This window comes from Anolis sagrei, chromosome 1, assembly GCF_037176765.1.
Source record: "Anolis sagrei isolate rAnoSag1 chromosome 1, rAnoSag1.mat, whole genome shotgun sequence".
Taxonomy (NCBI): Eukaryota; Metazoa; Chordata; class Lepidosauria; order Squamata; family Dactyloidae; genus Anolis; species Anolis sagrei.
Window position 1 is genome coordinate 304,840,662 of NC_090021.1, and position 26,014 is coordinate 304,866,675.

The 26,014-nt window shown below is 42.9% G+C and overlaps 1 protein-coding gene and 1 pseudogene across 2 annotated transcripts; both read right to left on the reverse strand.

The window, feature by feature from the left end:
* On the reverse strand, positions 1–25,312 carry RPS6KL1 (ribosomal protein S6 kinase like 1). Of its 2 annotated transcripts, none has more exons than XM_060758472.2 (11): positions 25,176–25,312; positions 20,425–20,732; positions 18,000–18,124; positions 15,586–15,678; positions 14,420–14,467; positions 12,162–12,294; positions 5,617–6,558; positions 3,803–3,892; positions 2,904–2,986; positions 1,717–1,812; positions 1–1,604 (listed from the first exon to the last, which is right to left on the reverse strand). In XM_060758472.2, exons 2-11 carry the CDS (start codon positions 20,657–20,659, stop codon positions 1,491–1,493), a joined length of 1,959 nt encoding a protein of 652 aa, XP_060614455.2. In that variant the 5' UTR covers positions 20,660–20,732; positions 25,176–25,312; the 3' UTR covers positions 1–1,490. The 2 variants fall into 2 exon arrangements, with proteins under 2 accessions (XP_060614455.2, XP_060614447.2); XM_060758464.2 differs by having other exon boundaries at positions 20,425–20,740.
* On the reverse strand, positions 7,590–8,800 carry LOC132761822 (voltage-dependent anion-selective channel protein 3-like; annotated as a pseudogene).
* Positions 25,313–26,014: the final 702 nt, after the last annotated feature.

Below are 26,014 nucleotides of genomic sequence, written 5' to 3' on the forward strand. Positions count from 1 at the left end.
TTTGGTTGTGCTGTGAGTCTTTTATTGGTTTTCAAAATGTTCACAGGCAAGAAAATGGAAGATCCACAGAATGGGGTCATAGGAAGTGCCTTTGGATCTCTTTCCCTGTAATAGCGAACTTTTCGCAGAAGAAGCCAGCTTCAGAAGCCCTGCATGCAAGCTGTGAAATGTGCAGCTAGCTGCCAGAGAATGGCAGCTAGCGGTAGTTTAGCAGAAATGCACCAGTAAACTGGGATGGATCAAGCTGGAATTGCAGGAAGATGCTTTGAGATTAAAAATAAGTCAGGTAATATGTAGCAGGACACCAACAGGGCAAGGAAGGACAAGAGGTATAGTTTGAAAAGGTGAAGTAAAGAATGACAGGGAAGCAAGCAACCATACAGGGTGGGAGAGTGATCTCTTTGGGTCATCTATATGTATGCGGGGTGGGGGGAAATCTGGCAACTGTTGGGCAACACCCAACTTTCTTTGGGAGCACCAGATTTGAGGCAGGGGGATTCTAATACAGGCAGCCTCCAACATAGTACGGGGTGAGACAACAGGAAGTGAGAGAAATCTATCCCTAAGAAGGAAAAATCGCTCCTAAAAGTTTTATCATGAGGAAAAGGTATCTCCGCTGAACCTTTATCAGCAATCCTTGTTTCTACAAGAAGCCACATTTTTCAAAATCCAATTCCAACAGTCTCGCTTATCCAACCTTCACTCATCCAGCGTTCTGTATTATCCAATGCAGTCTGCCTCCCGGTCATTACTACATAACGTTACTGTGGACTGAACTGTTTTATCTGTCGATTTGTTATACGACATGATGTTTTGGTGCTTAATTTGTAAAATCATAATGTAATTTGACATTTAATAGCCTTTTTCTTAATTCCTCCTTATTATCCAACATTGTTGCTTATCCAGTTTTCTGTTTATGTTGGATAAGCGAGACTACTGCATCGCAGGGACAGAAATTGAGGTGAAATATTCTGAACAAGGGTACAGACAGCAAAGCAAACCCCAAGGAGTTTTAACCCTCCCCCTATGCTATCCAAGGCTAATATATATATTGGCTGGAGTTAAACTGAAAAATATACCTGTTCCAACTGACATATACATTCAACTTAAGAACAAACCTACATAACCTATCTTGTTTATAATTTGGGAACTGCCTGTACGTGGTTTTGAAGGTAGCCTTTACAGAATCTCTATCAGGGCAAATAGTCTTCAAAGACATCTGCAGGGACATAAACATTCTTACTAAGCCTGACTTGGTCCCCTGCAGCTGACAGTGGCATATAGGTGGGAAATAGAATAGAAGCAGCAGAAAGATGAAGACAAGTCTGGACTCAGCACTGGATTTCCCCCTGAGAAGTGCTTCTGGAAGGCTATGGGGTCATCGCACAGAAGGGACACAACCCAGCACAAAACTACCATGTGTTATATCCCGCAGCTTTACTTTTCACACCCACACATCCACATCCCCCTCAATGTCCTTTGTTCATTTCTTAGTATCCAACAAGCTTGTTCCATTGGATGGTGCTGAAGAATGGGTGTGACTTGATTGTGCTCACTCCATCTTCTCCAGACCCCAAACGTTGTTTGGGATCATATCTCAGCAGCTGAAAATAAAACATCAGATTGAGAGTAGTTCAGACTTGCAGTACATCCCAATTAGCATATTTCTTATAGCTTATTTGCCACCCCCTTGTGCCAGCAGGGCAGCAGCCTCACCTCTGAAAGCAGGGAGGAGGCAGCCTCGCTGAGATTTTCTGGAAGGTAGAGCTGCGTGTGAGGATGAATCCCTGAGGGGTGATTCTGGGATAAAGACTGTAAGAGAGGAAAATAGCTTTTTAGAAAAAAGTCTGCCCTGTGGCAAAAAATGCTGGGTATAGTAGTCTGAGAACAACTCAAGTTTACATCGATGGCCTCATTTCTAATAGACAAAATGGACTTGGCCAATATGTATTTTATCAGAACGAATACTGGACAACAAAGTAGTTGCAGTTGTCACCAAGTTAACACACCAAAATCATATGAGTTGGAATAGAACACAAGGACTATCCAGTTCAGCACCCCTGACAGATGGCCCTCCAGCCTCTGCTTAAAAACCCCCAAAGAAGGAGATTCCACCACACTCCAAGGCAGTATATTCCACTGCCAAACAGCTGTTACTGTCAGGAATTTCTTCCCAATATTTAAATGGAATATTTTCCTGCAATCTGAATCCATTGTTCCATGTCTGGCTGTATCACAGCTGGTTAGGGCTGGGCTGTAGCACAGCTGTTTAATCTCTAGCTGCAATAGATCACTGCTGACCAGAAGGTGGCAAGTTCAAAGCCCAAGTCAGATTGAACACCCCGACTGTTAAGCCTAGCTTACTGCCCACCTAAGCAGTTCAAAAACAGCTGAGCTGTGAGTTGAGAAATTTGGGACTGCTTAAAGCGGGGAGGCATTTTACAACACCATAAAAATGCTGGTGATCAAAGAGCAAGGAGGAAATACGATCAAAAATGACTTGGTGTCATAGTGGATGAAGTGACAGCACCCCCTGTGGCCGGAATCAAGCATAACCTCCAGACAGTGAAGTTGAAATGCCAAAAATACCTCTATCTGTCTGTCTAAAAATGGCATTGAATGTTTGCCATGTATTGTGATCTTCTCTGTGTCCCCTTCACGGTGAGAAGGGCAGAATATAAATACTGTAAAGGAATAAATACTAAAATGTCCTAGTTTCCAGATTCGCAAAAAGTAAGCTCGCCTCCTCCTCAAATGTGGCATCCTTTCCAATATTTAAACTTGGCTATAATGTTCCCTCTCAGCCTTTTCTCCAAGCTAAACATACCCAGTTTATCAATGCACTACCTTGCACCAGTTTTTCTGAATTGCCCTTCAAGATGCAGCACAATCAGATTACTCACCATTCCACTCAGTAACTCATAGAGAAGTGCCCCAAAGCTCCACCAGTCACAGGCTTCAGTTAGATCAGATATTCCACCCACCTCTGCAGAGAAAAAGAATGGGTTATTTATAGTATTTATATTCCGCCCTTCTCAACCCAAAAGGGACTCAGGGCAGATCACAAAACACTTATACAACAAACATTCAATGCTGATTGTACAATGACAAGACAGACAACAAATAGATATATAGATATAGATACACACACACAGGTTTCCCCATCTTTTGACATCTTTGGAGGCTGTGCTCAGTTCCAGCCACAGGGGGGTGCTGTCGCTCCATCTACTTGCCAAAGAGATTTCTTTGTTCATAAACTTTCCTCCTTTTTCTGTTCAAACCTCAAATGTGGTTCCTATTTATCTACTCACATTGCTGTTTTTGTTCTGCTAGGTGGGCGGGGAGCTGGGCTGAAGGTCATAAGCTCGCCCTGACGGATCTTCAATCTGTCAACCTTTCGGTTGGCAAGATTTATTGCAGCTGTAGCTGGCGATTAACCTGCTATGCTAAAGCCAGCCCTTAGCTCTTACTGTCAGGAAGTTCTTTCTAATGTTTCAGTGCAATCACTCAGCTCTTTTCCGGCAAAGCCTTGCTGTTGCTGAGAAGCCGAAAAAAGGACAATTCTATAATCAGTGCATACAATCAGTTATAAAGCAGTTATGAAAACCAAGTACTTCAGGAGCCAAATCTCTCTGTACAGCTGTAACAGCTTAGGCAAACTCTTTAAACATAATGCATTTACAGCAAGAAATGGGGTCCCCATCTTCCTCTCAGGGTTCAGGAAGTAGTGTGGTGAAGAGAGGATAAGCGCATTCACAGCTACTAACTGTAGAAGCTCAAGGAAGAACAGATAATCTCTTACCTGGAGCACAATATAAATCTTCCAGTGCCTCACTGCAACACTGTGGTTCTACCTCACTCCACTGACCAAAATATGTAAGATGGATGTGACCTGTAAATCCACAGAACATTAAGAGTGATTATGTAAAGCTATGCATGGGAGTAATACAGCTGCCTTTGACTTTCCTAAATAAAGACTTTTAAACCGTGCTTAGCAAACAGTGCTGTTGTCACCATAGAAAGAAAATGACATCAGAAGAATTAATCTGAAGGTTATGGAAGTATCAATGCTTTAAAACTCAACAAATTTCAAACTGCCACCCATCTGTTTGGTGCCCATTCTATTAAATGATGAAAGAGGACATCTACCCATGAAATAAGCCATGGGACTTGCAAAGAGCAAGCGGGCCTTTAACATTCAATTTTAATTAGTATGACACTGTTCTATGAAATCCTGTTTTTGGCAATCTTAGAAGGAGTGTTTAGATTTCTCAAAGATCTAATGCCTCACTCACCAAATGCAAATCCCCGGATTCCATCGACCGGTGCTAAAACAGTTACAGTGGAATCATAGTGCTATAATTATATCATGTGAAAGGGCCCTCAAACAAATGCAAGAGACATGGTTCAAATGACTTTAGCAATATTTAAAAACTGTCAAACTGAACAAACTATATGGTTTGGGAAATTTTTATTTCTCTTTTGCCTTGATGCTCAAAAACAAGCCTAATTCTACAACTCTTCTAAATCATGGACAATATGTTAGGGAAAACAACCCTAAAATAAAAAGCTTTCCTAAAAGCTTCCAAAAACAAACATGATACAAAAGTTAAGCATTCAGCTCATTAGCAAGCAGAGCATGAAGTACCGTGTGAAGTGGCTGTAAAGAATTCGGAGCTTAGGAGGCAAACATGCAGAGTCCAATCTTAAAAATCATAAAACATTTATTTACAACTAGCAGTCCCCTGCCACGCATTGCTGTGGCCCAGTCTGTGTATATTTGTTTTATGTGTGTATATGTGTGTGTATATATTTGTGTATATGTGTATATATGTCTGTTTACGTGTGTATGTGTGTGTAGGTGTGTATAAATGATTTTGCGCATGGAAGTAATATATTTTTTATCTTTTGGCTTTTTAAGTCTCTTCTGCTGTGTTGTAGGGTTTTTCGGGCTATATGGCCATGGTCTAGAGGCATTCTCTCCTGACTTTTCGCCTGCATCTATGGCAAGCATCCTCAGAGGTAGTGAGGTCTGTTGGAACTAGGGAAAAGGGTTTATATATCTGTGGAATGACAAAGGACTCTTGTCTGCTGGAGATAGGTGTGAATGTTTCAACTGACCCACCTTCATTAGCATATAATGACCTGACAGTGCCTGGAGCAAACTTTTGTTGAGAGGTGATTAGAGTTTTTCAGTGCTTTTATGAGTGATGGTCACTTGTTGGCCCGATACGTGTATTGTGTCCAAATTTGGTGTCAATTCGTCCAGTGGTTTTTGAGTTATGTTAATCCCGCAAATGAACGTTACATTTTTATTTATATAGCTAATAAAGAACTACCTACATTTCTTAATAATCAAGAACTGGGTCTGAGCTATTCAAACACACATGTCTTCTAAGGTTTCGAGAGAGGGGAAAACTCAATCACTACATCTCTCCTGACACACAAGCAGAGACATTCCCAAAAAGTGTCATTCCCAACTGTCATTCAGGAGACATGGGAGAAGGGAAACCACGAGTCTATACTAAACTAACTGCTCCTCATTGAGGACTTGAGACTTGGGCAGTGTGGAATCGAATTCCAACACCCTCCACATACTTATCAAGAAACTCTTACCAGCATCATCTAGCAGCAGGTTTCGTGGGTTGAGATCCTGGCATAGGATCCCCTGTTGATGGAGACCCTCGAGAGCCAAAATCAGTTCTGCTGCCCAAATTTGTACCTGATTTTCACTAACATACCAGGCCCTGGTGCCATGGTTTTGGAAAGGCTGATGTGTTGTCAGCCCATATTGCTCTGGTGGAATTTGGCTTTTGTGCAATTTGCTATCAGGAGCAGTCTTTTCTTGCAGAGCGTGTCTTTCTTCTCTCCTGTGTGGTCTCTCCCATTGACTCTCCTGGCTGCGGTGGTTCTGGGGAGGGGTCCCAGGACACGTTTGGCTTTGCCGTGGGAGAGATGCTGGGTGACACGAAAGCCGACAGAGTCTGCGACGCTGAGTGTCTGTCTTTGGCGTGTTGCACCCTCTTGCTGCTTTGGAGATGGGCTGGCTAGATCTTTCACCTGGTTGTATTGCTGGTTTCTGATGGGGACTGTCTTTTTCAGTGATGCCACCGATTGCAGCAAGTGAGTTACATGACTGGAAACTTAGACCCTGGTTGGCCGAGCGGCTACGTCCCCGAGGTGCTGGTTTGAAGTTAGATTCTGTAGCAGCAGATGAAGTGTTTGTTGTGCTTGATTCCTTTCCCCCATGGACTCCCTGCCCCCTGAATTCAGTTGTTTCCCTGGTGTGAGTGTGGCTGGGCGACTCCTTCCGAGATGCACTTGTCAACTGACCATGATTAGAGCAAGCAGGGATCTGGCCAGCATTGTTCCTGGTGTGGACACTGCAGTTCTGCTGAGACCTAGTTTCGGCTTCTTGAGAGCTTCCTATGAACTGTTCCTCTCTGGTGTGCTCTGTAGCCAAGCTGAGTTTTGGACTCCCCGATGGACAGGCGCAGTCAGAGGTATCAGAGAGTTGGGAATGAGGCTGTGAACGAAGATGGGACCAGAGGGTTCCTCCTGCAAGGGATGAACAAGGAAAGAGAACAAAAAAATGGCTATCTGAATCATTTTAGCTGCAGGTCTCCAACTCTCTGACAAATATGCCTCTTCCCCAGCCATCCTTGTCACTACAAGAAGCATCAGACATCATGCCCGATGGTCAAGGATTTGTCAAAAGCCATTGTTTTATGCTGCAAAAGAAATTACACTGGCAGTAAGAAATGCCTGTGCAGTTTTTCATCATGTTTACCATTTTAGTCAGTTTTTCACTATGGACATGTGGCACTGCATGGTACTGGTTTGACACTGGTCTATAACTGGGAGACTAGGGTTTGAATTCCTGCTCAGCCACAGAGATCCACATTCCCTTGCCTAAGAAAAAGGTGGTGGTGAGCCTCCACTGAATAAATCTTGCAAAGACAATGCTACCTCAGTATTGCCCTAAGTCAGAGTCAATTTGAAGGCATATAATAGAAACATGGTAGAACAGCCACAGATGAAGGCAAAAGCAAAGCCCCTTTGAACTAATAGTAAAGGTAAAGGTTTCCCCTTGGCATTAAGTCTAGTCATGTCTGACTCAGGGGGGTGGTGCTCATCTCCATTTCTAAGCCAAAGAGCTGGCATTGTCTGTAAACACCTCCAAGGTCATGTGGCCAGCATGACTACACAGAGCGCCGTTACCTTCCTGCCAAAGTGGTACTTCTTTATCTACTCACATTTGCATGCTTTCAAACTGCTAGGTTGGCAGAAGCTGGAGCGAACAATGGGAGCTCACCCCACTCCCCGGATTCAAACCACTAACCTTCGTTCAGAAAGTTCAGCAGCTCAGCGGTTTAACCAACTGTGCCACTGGGGGCTAATATTCCCAGGAAAATTCAATGATAGGGTCATCTTGGGATCATCATAAATAAGAAATGAATTGAAGTTACAAAATAACCACAGCAAGGGATGGAGGGGGCATTGGGAGGGGTGCACTACAGAACCCCACTCTTCTCTGACCCTGACAAAAGAAGAAAATATATGCAAATCTTAGAGGTGTTAGAGTGATTTTCTCTCCCATTAATAATGTCAAACGGAAAGGAAATGCTCAAAATGTTAAACTGAAAACTTTTGTTCTGGACCCACCCCATTTCTGCTCAGTCTGTCGAGAGCTGGCACAGCTTAGGAAGCATCAGCTTGTCCACCATGATTCCTCCCTACTCTCAAAGGATTGCTGAAGAAAATAAGCCTTTTATCTTCATCTGAAGCATTTGCTCATTACTGGAAACTTTTATTATTATTATTCTGTGACAGCTTGGTTCATGACTGTGTCAAAAGCCATCCGGTAGTCAGCAAGCCAGCCAACATAGCCCAACGTGGCCCAGCCATAGACAATGGGTCCAGAGAGGTCAATGTCAACATTGCAGCCGAGATTTATGTACTCCCATTTGTAGGATGTCTTCTTCAATTTTCCACTCTTCTTGATATAAACATGGTTTCAAGGCTCATTTTCAGACTTTCAGCCAACTTATCCTCCATGGTCACCTCTGTCCCCAGTGTCATCAGTGTTCTATTTTTGGGCAAATGTAAGTCCATAGTCCTTGAATTTATATTTGGTCTCTAAGTTGCCTGAAGCTTTTCCTCTGTCAGTGTTCAACGAACCAACAATGTCATGCAGCAGCAAAAAAGCCAAAGGGATAGGAGTCTAGTGTGTAGATCCAGGGAAGTCATGCTACTCCTCTATTCTGCCTTGGTCAGACCACACCCGGAATACTGTGTCCAATTCTGGGCACTGCAATTTAAGGGAAATGTTGACAAGCTGGAATGTGTACAGAGGAGGGTGACTAAAATGATCAAGGGTCTGGAGAACAAGCCCTATGAGGAGTGGCTTAAAGAGCTGGGCATGTTTAGCCTGGAGAAGAGAAGACTGAGAGGAGACATGATGGCCATGTATAAATATGTGAGGGGAAGTTATAGGGAGAAAGGTGCAAGCTTGTTTTCTGTTGCCCTGGAGACTAGGATGCAGAACAATGGATTTAAACTACAGGAAAGGAGATTCCACCTGAACAATTTTCCTGCTTCTTGACAGGGGGTTGGACTGGATGGCCCACAAGGTGTCTTCCAACTCTGTGATTCTATGATTCTATGAACCACTGGTGGCAAATTTCACTCCACTGGATGATTTGCCTTCAACTCTAACTTGACCATATCCTTTGTTGAATATATTCCTAGCAGATTTCCCCAAGTCGCAATAAGATGGTGGGATCACCATGGAGTCTGTTGCTCTAGGAGAACAGCTGAAAAGGGTTATAGGCTTCTTATTTCACAATATATCTCCTAAATCATTTACTTCTCAGCATGAACCTACAGAAGGATTCTCCTCTAGCTCTTATATACACCTCAAGGGCTCTGCTCTGCCTCTGCCCATCTCCCTTGGCCAAGCTGAAGGTCTCACCTCCTTACTGGAAACTTCCCTTAAAACTTCAGCAGGTTATCTGCATCCCAGACACAAGGAGCCCTATTCAGGCACAAGTCTGTTTTTACATCTTCCTCTCTTGCCTCTTGCTTGCTCTCATGACCATTCTGAATCTATCACTGCTGCCATAATTTATTTTCCGTGGTCTTTCCAGATCCAGTGTGTTGGACATCATCACTTATATTCCTCTCCAACATACAAAACAATCATAGAATCATAGAATCATAGAATCAAAGAGTTGGAAGAGACCTCATGGGCCATCCAGTCCAACCCCCTGCCAAGAAGCAGGAATATTGCATTCAAATCACCCCTGACAAATGGCCATCCAGCCTCTGCTTAAAAGCTTCCAAAGAAGGAGCCTCCACCACACTGCTGAACGGCTCTCACAGTCAGGAAGTTCTTCCTAATGTTCAGATGGAATCTCCTCTCTTGTAGTTTGAAGCCATTGTTCTGCGTCCTAGTCTCCACGGAAGCAGAAAACAAGCTTGCTCCCTCCTCCCTGTGGCTTCCTCTCACATATTTATACATGGCTATCATATCTCCTCTCAGCCTTCTCTTCTTCAGGCTAAACATGCCCAGTTCCCTTAGCCGCTCCTCATAGGGCTTGTTCTCCAGACCCTTGATCATTTTAGTCGCCCTCCTCTGGACACATTCCAGCTTGTCAATATCTCTCTTGAATTGTGGTGCCCAGAATTGGACACAATATTCCAGATGTGGTCTAACCAAAGCAGAATAGAGGGGTAGCATTACTTCCTTAGATCTAGACACTATGCTCCTATTGATGCAGGCCAAAATCCCATTGGCTTTTTTTGCCGCCACATCACATTGTTGGCTCATGTTTAACTTGTTGTCCACGAGGACTCCAAGATCTTTTTCACACGTACTGCTCTCGAGCCAGGCGTCCCCCATTCTGTATCTTTGCATTTCATTTTTTCTGCCAAAGTGGAGTATCTTGCATTTGTCACTGTTGAACTTCATTTTGTTAGTTTTGGCCCATCTCTCTAATCTGTCAAGATCGTTTTGAATTCTGCTCCTGTCCTCTGGACTATTGGCTATCCCTCCCAATTTGGTGTCGTCTGCAAACTTGATGATCATGCCTTCTAGCCCTTCATCTAAGTCATTAATAAAGATGTTGAACAGGACCGGGCCCAGGACGGAACCCTGCGGCACTCCACTTGTCACTTCTTTCCAAGATGAAGAGGAAGCATTAGTGAGCACTCTCTGTGTTCGTCCACTTAACCAATTACAGATCCACCTCACCGTAGTTTTGCCTAGCCCACATTGGACTAGTTTCCTTGCCAGAAGGTCATGGGGGACCTTGTCGAAGGCCTTACTGAAATCCAGGTACGCTACATCCACGGCATTCCCCGCATCTACCCAGCTTGTAGCTCTATCGAAGAAAGAGATCAGATTAGTCTGGCATGACTTGTTTTTGATAAATCCATGTTGACTATTAGCGATGACTGCATTTGTTTCTAAGTGTTTGCAGACCGCTTCCTTAACAATCTTTTCCAGAATCTTGCCCGGTATCGACGTAGGCTGACCGGACGGTAGTTGTTTGGGTCGTCCTTTTTTCCCTTCTTGAAGATTGGGACCACATTGGCCCTCCTCCAATCTGCTGGAACTTCTCCCGTTCTCCAAGAACTCTCAAAGATGGTTGCCAATGGTTCCGAAATGACTTCCGCTAGTTCCTTCAGTACTCTTGGGTGTAGTTGATCTGGCCCTGGGGACTTGAACTCATTAAGAGCGGCCAGGTATTCCTGGACGACTTCTTTCCCAATTTGGGGTTGGATGTCCTCCAATCCCTCATCCACTCCATCTTGCTGAGGTTGAAGACTCTCTTTTTGTGAGAAGACCGAGGCAAAGAAGGCATTAAGTAGTTCTGCCTTTTCCCTGTCCCCTGTCAGCATTGCCCCATCTTCTCCTCGAAGAGGTCCTATCGCCTCCTTGTTTTTCCTTTTTCTACTGACATAAGAATAGAAGCCCTTTTTATTGTTTTTAATGTCCCTGGCAAGTCTGAGCTCGTTTTTTGCTTTAGCTTTGCGGACCTTTTCCCTACAGGTGTTGGCTATTTGTTTGAATTCTTCTTTGGTGATTTCTCCCTTTTTCCACTTCTTGTGCATGTCTCTTTTGTGTCTTAGTACAGTTAGAAGTTCTTTGGACATCCATTCTGGCTTCTTTGCACTTGTCCTATTTTTTCTCTTTGTTGGCACAGTTTGCAATTGCGCCTTGAGTATTTCACTCTTGAGAAATTCCCATCCATCCGTAGCTCCCTTGTCTTTTAGTATCTGTGTCCACTGAATGCTGCTCAGCGTTTCCTTCATTTTTTGGAAGTCAGCTCTCCTAAAGTCCAAAATGCGGGTTTGACTTGTCTTAGTTTCGGCCTTCCTTTGTACCTCAAATTGCAGGAGCACATGGTCACTTGCCCCTAAGGATCCTACCACTTCGACCGCATCGATCAGGTCCTCCGCATTTATTAGGATGAGATCAAGAGTAGCCAATCCCCTTGTTGCCTCTTCTACCTTTTGGACCATGAAATTGTCTGCAAGGCAAGCGAGGAATTTGTTGGACCTTGTACTCTTGGCCGAGTTTGTTTTCCAGCAAATATCGGGATAGTTGAAATCGCCCATGACTACTACATCTCTTTTCTGTGCCTGTTTGGTCAACTGTTGGCAGAAGACTTCATCAAGATCTTCCTCCTGGCTTGGGGGTGTGTAGTAGATGCCTACAACGACATCTTTTTGAGTCCCAGTTCCCTTGATTCTTATCCAGATGATTTCAAGCTGGTTTCCCAGATTGCTGTCTTGAATTTCTTCTGCCGCATAAGAGTTTTTGACATATAAGGCTACTCCGCCTCCTCTCCCCTTTGTTCGGTTTCTGTGAAAGAGGTTATACCCCTCGATATCTACATTCCAGCGATAGGAGTCATCCCACCAGGTTAGATAGCTCTGAGCAGTGTTGGATTTAGGACAAATGAGGCCTTCAAGTTTAGAATCACACCACATAAGCAAAATCCATCATTTAAAAAATTGGGCCAGTAAGATGGGCCGCCCTGGTCAATGGGACCCTGTGCTTCAGCACACCTAAGCACAGTGGTAAATCTGGCACTGGCTCTGGGTTTCATGGGCTTTCTATAGAAAAGAGCTATATACTCGGTGCCACTCACCTTTGACATGCTCCAAATGAAGGAAGATGGAGTCCTCGCTTACAGAGTAGCGCAACAATTCAGCCATGAAGGGGACTCCATGTGGAATTATTGTCTGTCTTCTACGGGTCTCCATGTGGGATTTGGGGAGGCTCTGAAAAACATACAGAGATTTAAAATAATTAAAAATATTTTTATTGATGCATACAATTTTTAAAAAATATTAAAACAACAAATAGGGGGAAACTAAACAAAATGATAACCATATCAGAAAAATACAGTAACCGAAACTAAACAAACCAACAACAAGGAAAACCATGTGTAAGTTTCTACTTAGTCGTTATAAGCACTAACAAACCTTACTTTCTATACATTATCTGTTAACTATACTACATATTTTGATACTATTGTTCTTCAAATCCAGCAATTGATACCACTGTCAATACCTTCTGATTTATCATACTATATAATGGTCTATCTTAGTATATAATAAATTGTATTTCCAGTAAATTTATCAAACATTAATAATAGAAAGTTCACACATACATTAAAGTACTCATAAGGTTCTAACCTTACAACCACTATTGCAATTATTAATCATTCCAACCTTCCATGTCTCTTACTATCAGATTATCAAATTATGATTACTTTGCATGTTAAAACATTTACATGAGAAACTAAAAAGTACTAATTAATTATTGTGACAGTAATAATATCTTGCCATAGTAATTCTGGTTCCATTTCCTGACATCTGCAAGCTACCATGAGCAAACTTTGGCTCTCCTGGTGTTTTGGACTTCAACTCCCATAATTCCTAACAGCTAACCTTAAGAAGTAGGAGTTGAAGTCCAAAGCACCTGGAGAGTCAAAGTTTGCCTATGCCTGGTATATACATTACCCACCCACCTACGGACCCACCAGAACACTGATCCTGGAAGACTATCCTACTCATCCAACGAGGGAATCACCCAAGTAAGTAAATATACATTAATTTAATACCACAATCCAGGGGTTCCCAACTTTTGTCCTCAAGGTGTTTTGGACTTCAGCTCCCAAAAACCCTGGCTGTTGGCCAAGTTGGCTGGGGTGTATGGGAGTTGAAGTCCCAAACACCTGGAGGACCCAAAGTTGGAAACCACTGCCATAGTTCACCCACCTCAAATTATACTTTCAACACCAGCAAAAACAGAGGTCTTGATTAGCTTCCTGGGGCACAATGGGGCTAGAAAGGTCTCACAAATAGACTTAGCAGGGCAAGAGCCAGGCTATCATTAAGCATACTGACAGGGGAACCTCATAACCACAAGGACCATCACCCTCATCGCCTCTCTTGTTCGTGCAACTCCTCCTCACTTTCTGTCAAGCCAACTGACACTTCAATGGCTTTTTTTTTTGCCAGCTTTCATCACTAGCAGACAAAACCACTACCTTTCCACCAGAATAGAAGTGATATGATTATGAGTGGTGAGGAGAAGACAACCCAGTCCATTCTGGGATTGTTTTGCAGTGTTTTGGGGCATTTGAGGTCAAAAAATGCCCACATTTAAAAAAAATAGAAGTGGGGTTAGAAAAGGTGAATTTTATGTCTGTATAAAGAAGCACAGTCTGCATATTTTTACACAAGGCCAGCAGGACTTTTTTTTCTATTGTTTGCAAGAACAGGAAGATGGGGTGAGGAGGAGGAGAAAGGAAACAAGCAGATGTGAAGCTTCAGAAAGGCAGGAAGGGGAAATAATGTTGCTTTTCAAGAGACAGAAGATCTTGTGTTGTTGCTGGCTGTGCCTGTCCTGCAATAGGACACAATGGAGCTCCTACTGCACACACCACATAAAAATCCCCCATAGGCTTTCCAGTAGATTCTCTGGAGCAGTAAGAGAATAATAAAATGTATTTATTCATTTAAGCATTTCATTTAGATGTCAGCTTTTGTCCCTTCAGGAAAAGTGTCTCCAAAAACATTTCCATAGATCCAACTTGGTGACTCTATAGAGCAATCAGAATTTAGCAGAACTCCTCTTATGTGAAAAGAAAAGTCTTTTTTAGCTTCTTCCTACTATTCCCTGAGTTTTGAAAAGCTATCTGCTGAGTTGCAAATCACAGAATCATAGAGTTGGAAGAGACCTCATGGAAATGTATGGCAATTTATTGCAACAGGGGGTACAAAAGGCATTATATGGCTGTGATGACCAACTGCTGGAGTTCATGTAAAGTAGTCCAATATTTGGTTCTGTGCTAACATCAAATGACCAATACAAAGGAAGGCAAGGGAAGGCACATACCTTCAGAATAAAGGTTCCTCCTGTGGCCGGGTCCTGCACAATTTGCACCTACAGGAAATACATTAGATTGACAAAGTGTAAAAACCTCTTTTTTGGCATGTGCTCCTTCAGTTCTCCAGGCAGCTAGAGGGGAGAATCTGGGAACTGCCCTCCAAATTTCTAGTTTGGAATAATATCAATCAGTGGCTGATACCAGATGAGAAATTCCTCTCTGGGCATACAGAAAACTGGACAGCCTCGAAAGCGATGAACAGGCTGCGCTCTGGCACCTCGAGATGTAGAGCTAACCTTAAGAAATGGGGCTACAAAGTGGAGTCCATGACATGCAAGTGCGGAGAAGAGCAAACTGCAGACCACCTACTACAATGCAACCTGAGTTCTGTCACATGCACAATGGAGGACCTTCTCACAGCAACACCTGAGGCACTCCAAGTGGCCAGCTTCTGGTCAAAGGACATTTAGCATAATGCCCAGTTTTTAACTTTGTGTTTTTAAATACATTATAACTATACCCTCAGCTCGCTTCTGATATGGTAAATAAATAAATATGCCCCTAACTTGTGACATTAGAAATGCAAAGGCAAAAGACCAAGGACAGCACCCAGATTGTGGAATACATGCTTTATGTCTGCATGACCATTCTCTGTTATAAATTTTAGAAATTTGGTAAGAACCTTTGATTTACTAAGTCCAGATCATGAGAACAATGATTGATTTAACAATGCAACTAACATTTTCGCCTCACAATTTCCACACCAATCATTTACATATGGAAAGCAAGCCACTATTCAATTCAATAGGAACTTCTTGCAGTGCAAATTGTAGGTGAGGGAAGTGAACCAAAGTAGGACTCCAGCAAGAAGCACATGGTTTAAAGCCTCTTTTTTTACCCTTGCCAATTTAGATTCTTAATCTAGATTGGGTTTCTGGGAATAATTAAAAGCACCAATGCAGCTGCATGTGCCATATTAAAAGTACAGTTTTGGCTCAAAGTTTCATCAGACTCATTAAATTATATTGAGGACCTGGCCTAGAAAGCAGATGCTAAATAAATAATATATTTTATTAGGGTTCCAATGCCTTTTCATTACTATTGCTAAATCTATATAACATGACTACTTTTCTTCTCCCAAACAAGAAATATTCAATGCAAACAATTAAGTTACCTTATCAATTATTCCCACAACCTTGCAGCGTCTCAGGTTCTCAACTGGTGTGCTAAGTGTCCTGATTGGACGGAAGCGAAGGCTGCTGTAACCCTGCCAATCAATAAGAATTAATCCATAAGAATTAAGAAACATCTTCATTTGGTGGTGCAGCAGGTTAAACTACTGATCTGCTGAACTTGCTGACCGAAAGGTTCGCAGTTCAAATCTGGGAAGCTCCCCCGTTAGCCTCAGCTTCTGCAAACCTAGCAGTCCAAAAACATGCAAATGTGAGTAAATCAACAGGTATCACTTCTCTGGGAAGGTAACAGTACTGCATGCAGTCATGCTGACCACATGACCTTGGAGATGTCTATGGACAACACCAGCTCTTCGGCTTAGAAATGGAGATGAGCACCACCCAACAGAGTCGGACATGACTAGACTTAATGTCAGGGGAAATCTTTACCTTTTATCTCATTTGAGAAACTACAAAAATGATATCATGAAAGAAGGGAGTCAGAGACAAAATTCATTGTCCATTTACCTCTCCTCCAGAAGTCAATGGGATCTTTGCTATTGTGTGCCTTCAAGTAGCTTCTGCCTTTTGGTGACTCTAGGGCAGGCATGGGCAAACTTTGGCCCTCCAGGTGCTTTGGGCTTCAACTTTCATAATCCCTATAACAGCCAACCGACTTAAGCGGCTGAGGGAGGAAAGGAAGGGGCCTGAGGCTGTTAGGAATTGTGGGAGTTGAAGTCCAGCTCCATTCTATCATCTCAATTATGTTTGTATGCATGTTAACATTGAAGCCAACATCTTTCACCCAAAAAGTTAGAGCCATGCTATTCTAGAAGTTTGATGTCTCTCATAGGAGGAAGTTTGATGTCTCTCTTAATTATGTATCTTATACAAGGCTGGATTGAGTTAGTAGCAGCCCTGGAACAGTTCTCAAAATACCTCCTTTTCTGGATCACATATGCAAGCTATTTTACCAGCATTAGACCAGGTATGAGATAGTACCTTAAACATCAAGACAAAAATCTTCATTTGAAAATGCACTTCTCTACCAGTAAAGACACAGCAGAGAACTTCCTTTTGCAATGCTCAAGTTGGTTCTCGGTTCTCATTTCCTTATTTATGCAAAATTGAACTCAATTCATAAACAGAATAGGGAACTAAAGACCTGAATCAGTATTTACCATTAGTCCCAGTTACAGTAGACCTACTGAGTCAATGCAACCTACATACGTTTTGATTTACCAAGTTCCCATTAATTTTGGAGGGTCTAGTTCTAAGTGAGGTTTAACCTAATGCAATACATTGAGGGAAGTAGGGAGCATATATACTAGGCATGGGTAAACTTCAGCCCTCCAAATGTTTTGGACTTCAATTCCTAACAGCCAGTAGGAGGGCTGAATTTTGCCCATGCCTGATATATAGCTTTGAATCCACTTGGTATAATCCCTAAATCATTTAGAGATCATTAGTATGTATTTTTTTTTCTGAAAATAAGAAAGTTTGGAGTGTGATCAGCTGTTTTTGTTTGTTTGTTTGTTTGTTTGTTTGTTTACTCTATTTGTATCCTGCCTTTCTCTACCCCAAAGAGGATTCAAGGCAACTTTACAAATAGCAAATATTCAATGCTTTTGAACAACAAACAGTTAAAATACATTAAGTTAAAGATTTTAAATTTAAATTAAATGCACATTTAAAACATATTAAATATTACAATCACTATTAAAAATCATGCCATCCACAATAGTAATCAGGAGCTGTTCCAGAAACCATTGCACATAATTCTTTAGCTATTATTGCACTGTAGTTAATCTCCAAAGGCTTGACCCCACTTTCTTTCTGAAGGTCAGGAGGGAGGGAGCTACTCTAATGTCACTGGGGAGGGAGTTCCACAGCCGAGGGGCCACCTCTGAGAAGGCACTGTCTCTCATTCCCACCAGATGCACCTGCGAAGGAGGCGGGACTAAGAGCAGAGCCTCCCCAGACGATCTTAATCTCTAAGGTGGTTCATAGGAGGAGGTAAGTTCTGGCCATCAAGATGTTGCTGGACTGCAACTTTCAACATATTTCACCACTAGACAGGTGTCATGATAGCTGCAGTTGAATGACAAAAGTAGTTCATTCTTGTCCTTAAGCAATAGGCCACGTCTGGATAGGATACGAGCTTGGGGAAAAACAATATCAGAACTATGGTTTTCAGAATGCTCCAGCTCTGACCAGTGGCCATTGCAACTGTGGGAACCTGGAGACTGTAGCCCAGAAAACTAACTTTTCCAAGCTCTGGGTAAGGTCAGGCATATAGCATTCTTACCCACTGTCCTGTAACCATTTGCCATATTTCAAAAGCAACACTATCAGGTCTCCACCTGGAAACCTATATTAGGCAAGAAATCATTTTGCTAAGTGTCCAGATCCTCACCGTTTCAGCAGAACCTCCATTCTCTAGAGTCCGTTGCAGATGGCAATTGAAGATCTCTTCGGCACGCTTCAAATATTGGGTGATCTTCCTCTTCACAGCCTCACGGCGCTCCTTGTTAGGATCAACTGTGCAAGAGAACCATGTGCATTAATAATGTTTCATCCTCATAAATGAGATCAGATCTTCTGAACATCATACTGGCATTTTAACCAAAGATGTGAATTCTCCACAATCAAAATTCTCCACAATCAAACATGCTAGGCAATTCTAATTTGTACCACAATAACCTTAATAAACTACCCACTATAAATTATTCACCTTTACAGTTTCCTTATTTTTCATGCTTTTTGTTCTGATTTTGTTTGTTTTTCTGTCACCAGCCAGCTATATAGATAGTTAAGAATTTAGTCCAATTAGTCAACAGAATAAGGTATGAGAATGAAATTGCATTTGGTAGGATCATTGGTGCCATTTCAGACTGTAGAAGTTTTCATTTTTTTCAAAAGCCTGTTATGTTAAAAAATGAAGAAACAAAATATTTCCCCAAGAAACAAAAATGGAGATGGTATGCTGGTTTGTTTGCTTTTTCTAACTTGCAGAGAGATTTCGTTTTATTTTTTAAATGTAAGGAAGCATTCCCGTACTGTATTGCCCACATAATGTGGCAGACCTTATGTTTCCTTTGACATTGTACATTCACTAAAAGGGGCATAGCTAGGGATAACTCCGCTGGTCCACACTTCCCACTACACAGCCATGTCAGACGATCCCTCCAAGACACAGGTGAGTTCTGTCACAGGAGATGGAGCATAGTTCTGCTCCAGCAAAACTTCACATTTCACCTTGCCCAAAATTTGTCATCTGTTGTTTAATTTTTTTAAAAAAAATTAACCACAGATGACAACATGTTAATATGTTTGCTGCTTGGGTCACCTTGCACAGTCTCAAAGTCAAACCACTCCTCCTGGTTATGGAAAAACACAGGTATTCTGGGATAGCCTGCTATTCACAAGGCAAATTTACACTAGTGTGACATTACTTTAACTGCCATAGTTCCTTTATCTCATGCACAAAATTACAAAGAAATATCTGTATATGGTATATACAAAGCATAAATGAATTCTGTGTTTAGATTTTGAGCCCCATCCCCAAGATTTCTCATTATGTTGGAAATTACAACCTTCTTCATGCCTCCTTTAGTATGTTGTGAGTTTTCCAGGCTGTATGGCCATGTTCTAAAAGCGGTCTCTCCTGACGTTTCACCTGCATTTATGGCAGGCATCCTCAGAGGTTGTGAAATCTCACAATCTCTGAGGATGCCTGCCATAGATGCAGGTGAAACGTCAGGAGTAAATGCATCTGGAACATGGCCATACAGCTCAGAAAACTCACAGCAACCATGAAAGCCTTTGACAATACCTCCTCTAGTTATTTGTTTATATATAATCCTGTTGCTTACTGTTGTGTATGTATGTTCTGGTATGCAGCTTCCTTTATGTTTCCCTGAGAAGTTGTGGGAGGGGCTGCAGACCACATGATCTGTTCTGAGACTGTTCAGACTTCAGACTCCACTAGACTTTGGATTGCTCAGACCACAGACTTGCAAACACTTGCTTGCTGTTTATTGTAAGAAAGATGCCCTGTGCCATCTGCACATAGAGATTATCTTAAACATATCTGTAACTGGACTGATAATTTGTGGACCTGAGTATGTTGAACACATGAAGTTGTGAGTAAACCAAATATGTTATTTTTACCAAAGTCTACTTCATTTTTGTCTCTTGAGAGCATGATATAAAACAAATTGTTTTATGGGAGAGTAGATATATTTTGGGCACTGAAAAACACTTCTGAAGCACTGCTATTTTTTACACTGACATATTCTCTGTTTCCTAACAGATCAGAGACAACATGTTATCAGTATAACAACTGAAAGCCAACTTGCCTTGCATAATTACATCTGGTTGTATACCACAAGGGAAGATTCTATTCAAATGGGTTTTTGATTCTTCTCTGAAAGATCTTACTTTTCCAAAAGGTTACGATCTCCAAATGGTTATGTATGCCATTTTCCAAAGCATTATGTAGTTATATTCAAATAAAGATATTCCAGAATCTAAACAAAATTCAAAACACTTCTGGCTCCAAGCATTTCAGAAAAGGGTTCTTCAACCGCAACAAAGAATTTTGAGGCACTCCCAAAGAAGAGATATGGGGCCTGTATCTGTATCTATACATAGTATTAGATCAGTGGTTCTCAACCTGTGGATGGCCAGATGTTTTGGTCTTCAACTCCCAGAAATCCTAACAGCTGGTAAACTCACTGGGATTTCTGGGAGTTGTAGGACAAAACACCTGGAGACCATTGCTAAATGGTTTTTCCCATGCATGTTTCTCCATTCAGCACTCCACCTTCCTGCCATACCTTGGACTCCATTGAGTAGCACATCCACACCATTCTTGTAATGATTGAAAGCTTCTTCGTAGTCCTCGCTGACATCCCGCTCCAAAGCCAGGCGGATCTGCTTAGCGGCATCCACCAGGTAGTCGCGTTTCACTGTCCCATGGACGTCCACGCCTCCTGGTGCCACACGGCTTCGGATCTGCTCCAGATAGACTCTGGCTTGGGAGAAGGCTCGGGTGCAGGACTCTGAATCCATGTCCGGTCAGGGGCTCAGGAGACTCTCTGGTTAAAACCCAACCATTCTTAAGAAATCCTTGTCTGCCTGTTTCCTGTAATTCTGAAGACAAAGAAAGACTTAAAGACAGACCAAAGGAGGGTAGGTTCAATAGTCTGGAGAAACAACAATGGACTTTACAGACCAGAGATGGAATGAAACTGGAAACAGAACCTGTGTGTTCTTGGGGACAGTAATAACAGCAATAAGGGTTGGTTGAACTTCATGACATGTAAGATTAACAATGAAGAAGTAGTTGTTAATAAGTTTGTGCTCCCTATATAAAAAATAAAAGTACTGGTTTCCATTAACTTACCCATGTATTCTCATGTCCACATTTATAAATTTCAGTCTTTATAAAGAGATTATATCCAAAAATATAGATTGCTGTTGTTTTAATATTTGGGATCTAATTCAGTTTATATAAAAATGAAAACTTTTCCAAGCCTCAAATAAGGGGAATCTCTTGTAATAAGGGACAGCTGGCAACCATAGGCAGGATAGACATATTGTAATTAATAAACAAATAGTAAAAAGGTGCTGAAGGTAAAAAGTCTATGCAAAGGGGATTGTTACCCAATGAGATATATTCTGGACCTGTTAGGCAGTCTGTTAATGACAGTGGGATTCTGGGCCTGCAAACCAGCAAGAGGATCAGGAGATCCTAAGCTCTGAGAATGAGAGCAAGGGAGGCCACATTCCAGAAAGACAGTTCCCTAGAGATGCAAGGTCAGAGGCAGAACTGAGCTCAGAGGAGGAAGATGCAACTCCAGGTGGACAGTCTAATGAGCAGCAGTTAGATAGGAGACTGATGTTCCATCAACACAGAGTTTCTCATGAGACAGTACGAAGATCAAGTCACTTATTAGCAAAGAACCCTTTATCAGCTTTCCATAGGAAATGGCACGGTTTTCTTTCTATATTGGAAGCACCAGCAGATCATTTCCTCAGTCCAGACAATGTTGATTTTGGAGTGTAGAACTCTTGCCAAGTCAAGTCTTCTAAGGGATTTCTAGTTCCAGGTTTCCTTATGTTCATGTTTCTTGCTTCAGGTTCCTAAGAATTATTCCTGTATTGCATGCTTTGGATTTATCCTGCTTTTGTATTCCTGGGTTCTGATGCGTATCAAGTACTCTGAGGATTATTCCTGTTTTTGGATACTGATTTTACACTATTTTGCTGAATTGCTTTATATATATATATATATATATATATATATATATATATATATTCTTCAATACACTGCTGTGCTATTTTACCTTGGACTGCTTTGTGCATTAAGCACAGAGATGAATCCCAGTCCTGAAGTGCAACAGGCCCTCGAGGTGTTTTGGACTTCAACTCCCACAATTCCTAACAGTCTCAGGCCCTTTCCTTTTTTCCCCTCAGCTGCTTAAGCAGGCTGAGCAGGAAACATTCAAGCAGATCCACCCTGGGCTGCAGTTTCCGCCAATTGTGGAGGAAGAAACGAAACGTCAAGAGGCTATTTCTGGTTCTTGCTGTCTGTGGGTGGGTAGCAAAGAGGAAATGCAACCAGGGCTGCTCTGATAGGGCCTGGACAGTCAGTAGATCCTTCCCAGGGCCTTTGAAGCTGCTGCTAAAGGCAGCAGGTGGCAAATGCAGCTGCAGGGGAGGGGGGCTGGAGGGTAAAGGATCTCTCTAGCCACAAGAGACCCTTGAAGCCTTCTCATCATCACCATCTCTTCATCACCATAATTATAATGCATTTTATTTGTTACCCATCTCTCCTCAAAGCTCAAGGAAGGATGCAACATCCTTAAAATAGATATAAAACCATTAATAAAGATAAAGGTTTCCCCTTAACATTAAGTCCGACTCTGGGGTATGGTGCTCATCTCCATTTCTAAGACGAAGAGCCGGCATTATCAGTAGACACCTCCAAGGTCATGTGGCCAGCATGACTGCATAGAGTGCCATTACCTTCCCTCAGAAGGGGTACAAATTGATCTACTCACATTCACATATTTTCAAACTGCTAGTTTGGCAGAAGCATGGCCTAACAGCAGGAGCTCACCCCGCTCCCCGGTTAACCTTTCGGTCAGCAAGTTCAGCAACTCAGCGGTTTAACCCACTGCGCCACTGGGAGACTCCGTAAAGCTATTAAAACACATACAGTAGAGTCTCGCTTCTCCAAAGGTTGGATAAGCGAGACTCTACTGTATATTAAAGGACAAAAGTCTAAGGTCAAAAGATCAAAACGCATGACAACCAAATCCAAGACTGGATCGACACTGCCATATAATCTGGTTTCAGAATGCTGACTGATATTAATTCTGAAACTGGGTTATATGGCAGAGTCGATCCAGCCCCAGTCAATTTTAAACTCTGAATATACCAATATGCTATAGTATAATATGCTGCAACATATACTAATGCACTAATGTAATGTAATGTAATGTAATGTAATGTAAAGGAGCCCCCGGTGGTGCAGTGGCAGGACTGAAGACCAACAGGCTGCAGGTTTGAATCCGGGAAGAGTGCGGCTGAGCTCCCTCTATCAACTCCAGCTCCTCATGTGGGGACATGAGAGAAGCCTCCCACAAGGATGATAAAAACATCAAAACATTCGAGCGTCCCCTGGGCAATGTCCTTGCAGATGGCCAATTCTTTCACACCAGAAGTGACTTGCAGTTTCTCAAGTCGCTCCTGACATGACAAAAAAAAAGTTAATTCATAAGTTTTCAATGGAGTAGGACCTGAATTTGGCAGGCAAGAAAGAAGTCAGGCAAGGGCTTTGCATGCCAAGAGACTGAAAGGAGAAAGGAGGCATAGGTTGGGAAAAGACCTAAGTAAGAAGTCAAGGTACCATCACCAGGGGCTTTGAGGGAAGGGCCAGTGTTTATTTCTCCTGTTGCCTCTGGCTCAGCTCCTGTGGACTCACTCCTGGCAGAACCGAGGCCCTGACTCTGCAGCTCAAGGCCAGCAACAACACCTGCTTGCCCCAGAGGATGGGGCATAAAAAGAACCACGCCTGCAGGGCCTCAGGCCTAAGCAAGGAAGTGAAGGTACCATCACCAGGGGCTTTGGGGGAAGGGGCAGCGTTTGTTTCCCTTGCTGCCTCTGGCTCAGCTTCTAGGGACTCACTCAACTTCTGGGGACCACTTGGACCTGCTGGACTCTATCTTGACTGGCCTCCATTTCAGCATCCTTGGGTCAGCACTGAGATACTAACATTTGTTTCTTCCAGCCATGGCCCTTGATTCACCTGAGTCCTCTCTTGAGTGAACACTGCCACTCCGGTTTGGCATCTCGTTCTTCCCCTGATGGAACATCTGCTCTGTTAAAACTATTTTTAATATGTTTTATTGCATTTATATGTTTTAATTGTTTTATAATCTGATATGTTATATTTATCATTTGTTGTTGCACTTATTGCATTTATATGTTTTAATTGTTTTATAATTTTATATGTTATATTTATTATTTATCGTATGATACGGCATTGAATGTTGCCATAATCTGTAAGCCGCTGAGTCAGTCCCCTTCGGGGTTGAGAAGAGCGGGATATAAATACAGTAAATTAAAAAATAAATTATAAATAAAAGAATACAATTGATTCAATTGAGGGCCCTTCCACACAGTCATATGAAGAACTTCCATGAGGAAGAACTTCCTGACTGTGAGAGCTGTTCAGCAGTGGAACTCTCTGCCCCGGAGTGTGGTGGAGGCTCCTTCTTTGGAAGCTTTTAAACAGAGGCTGGATGGCCATCTGTCAGGGGTGATTTGAATTCAATATTCCTGCTTCTTGGCAGGGGGTTGGACTCTTCCAACTCTGTGATTCTATGATTCTATATAACCCAGAATATAAAGGCCGAAAACCCCACAATATCTGCTTTGAACTAGGATATCTGAATTCACACTGCTATATATTCCAGTCCAAAGCAGAAACGGTTCGAATCCGGGGAGATGGGGTTGAGCTCCCCTTGTCAGCTGCAGTTTCCCATGCGGTGACATGAGAGAAGCCTCCCACGAGGATGGTAAAACACCAAACATCCGGGCGTCCCCTGGACAACGTCCTTGCAGATGTCCAATTCTCTCATACCAGAAGCGACTTGCAGTTTCTCAAGTCGCTCCTGACACGAAAAGGAAAAAAATCTGGGATTTTATTCAGCGGTGTGGAAGGGGCCAGAGTTTCCCTTCGTTAGGATTAACTAGAGGATTAAAGGGAGTAGCTCAGTCGTGATGGAACCGGATGGGAGTGGAAACCACCGCCAATCCGAGAAGGTTGCCTCACTGGTGACAAGATAAATAAGGATCCCGGCCATCCTTTGGGAAAGCAATCAAGGGATGCAGAGAGGGGGGGGGGGGGGCAGATGGGAGGGGGCGCCTCCCTTCACCTTCATTGGAAAGGATCAGGTCCTGGGATGACGTCAGTGCGCGGGTGGGAGGGAGGAGAAGGGGAACCCCCTCCCCTCCCCCTCCCCCCTCCCCTCCCCCCTCCCCCCTCCCCAAGGGAGGCTGAGCAATTTAGGGTTACCTAAAGCAAGCCGTGGCTCCGGAGCGGACGAGGGCGGCCTCCTGCGCCCATCTCTTCCTCCTCCTCCTCCTCCTCCGAAGGACCAAGCTCAAGCCGACTGCAACCTGCCCGTCTGCGGGGGTTTCCATTACCCAAGCCTCCCGATTGGCTGAGGATGCGCTCATCGCCGCAGCCGGTGGGAATAAAGGACCAATCGGCGGGCGGCTGAGCCTCTTAAAGGGGACGCACCTGCAGCCTCAGGATTGCACGCGTGGGAGGCGGGGGAGGAAGAGGAGGAGGATAAGTGACGATGATGGTGAAGATTTATGTTGCCAGGAGCAAGGAGAGGAGGCAGCAAAGCAGCCCCCCTATTCTTCTCCATAGTCCAAGCAGGGCATTGCAAAAAGGCAAATGCAAAAAGGTTCTATCATAGCAGGAGTTTTGAAGATTTTTTCAGAAATATACAGTCACAGGAATGCAAAGCTGGGGTGAAAATTGCTGGAAGAAACATTAACAACCTCAGATATGCAGATGACACCACTCTGATGGCCGAAAGCGAGGAGGAGCTGAGAAGCCTTCTAATCAAGGTGAAAGAAGAAAGCGCAAAAGCTGGGTTGCAGCTAAACATAAAAAAAACTAAGATAATGGCAACAAGAATGATTGACAACTGGAAAATAGAGGGAGAAAATGTGGAGGCCGTGACAGACTTTGTATTTCTAGGTGCAAAGATTACTGCAGATGCAGACTGTGGCCAGGAAATCAGAAGACGCTTACTTCTTGGGAGGAGAGCAATGTCCAGTCTCGATAAAATAGTAAAGAGTAGAGACATCAGACTGGCAACAAAGATCCGCATAGTCAAA

Bases quoted from the DNA above. Each gene is read 5' to 3' on its own strand.
- RPS6KL1 (XM_060758472.2), bottom strand. From the start codon at position 20,659: ATGGATTCAGAGTCCTGCACCCGAGCCTTCTCCCAAGCCAGAGTCTAT. The intron at 12,295-14,419 runs GTATGTGCCTTC...TATGTTTTTCAG, and splicing joins GAGGAACCTTTATTCTGAAG to AGCCTCCCCAAATCCCACAT. The intron at 3,893-5,616 runs GTAAGAGTTTCT...GTGGATTTACAG, and splicing joins CCTGCTGCTAGATGATGCTG to GTCACATCCATCTTACATAT.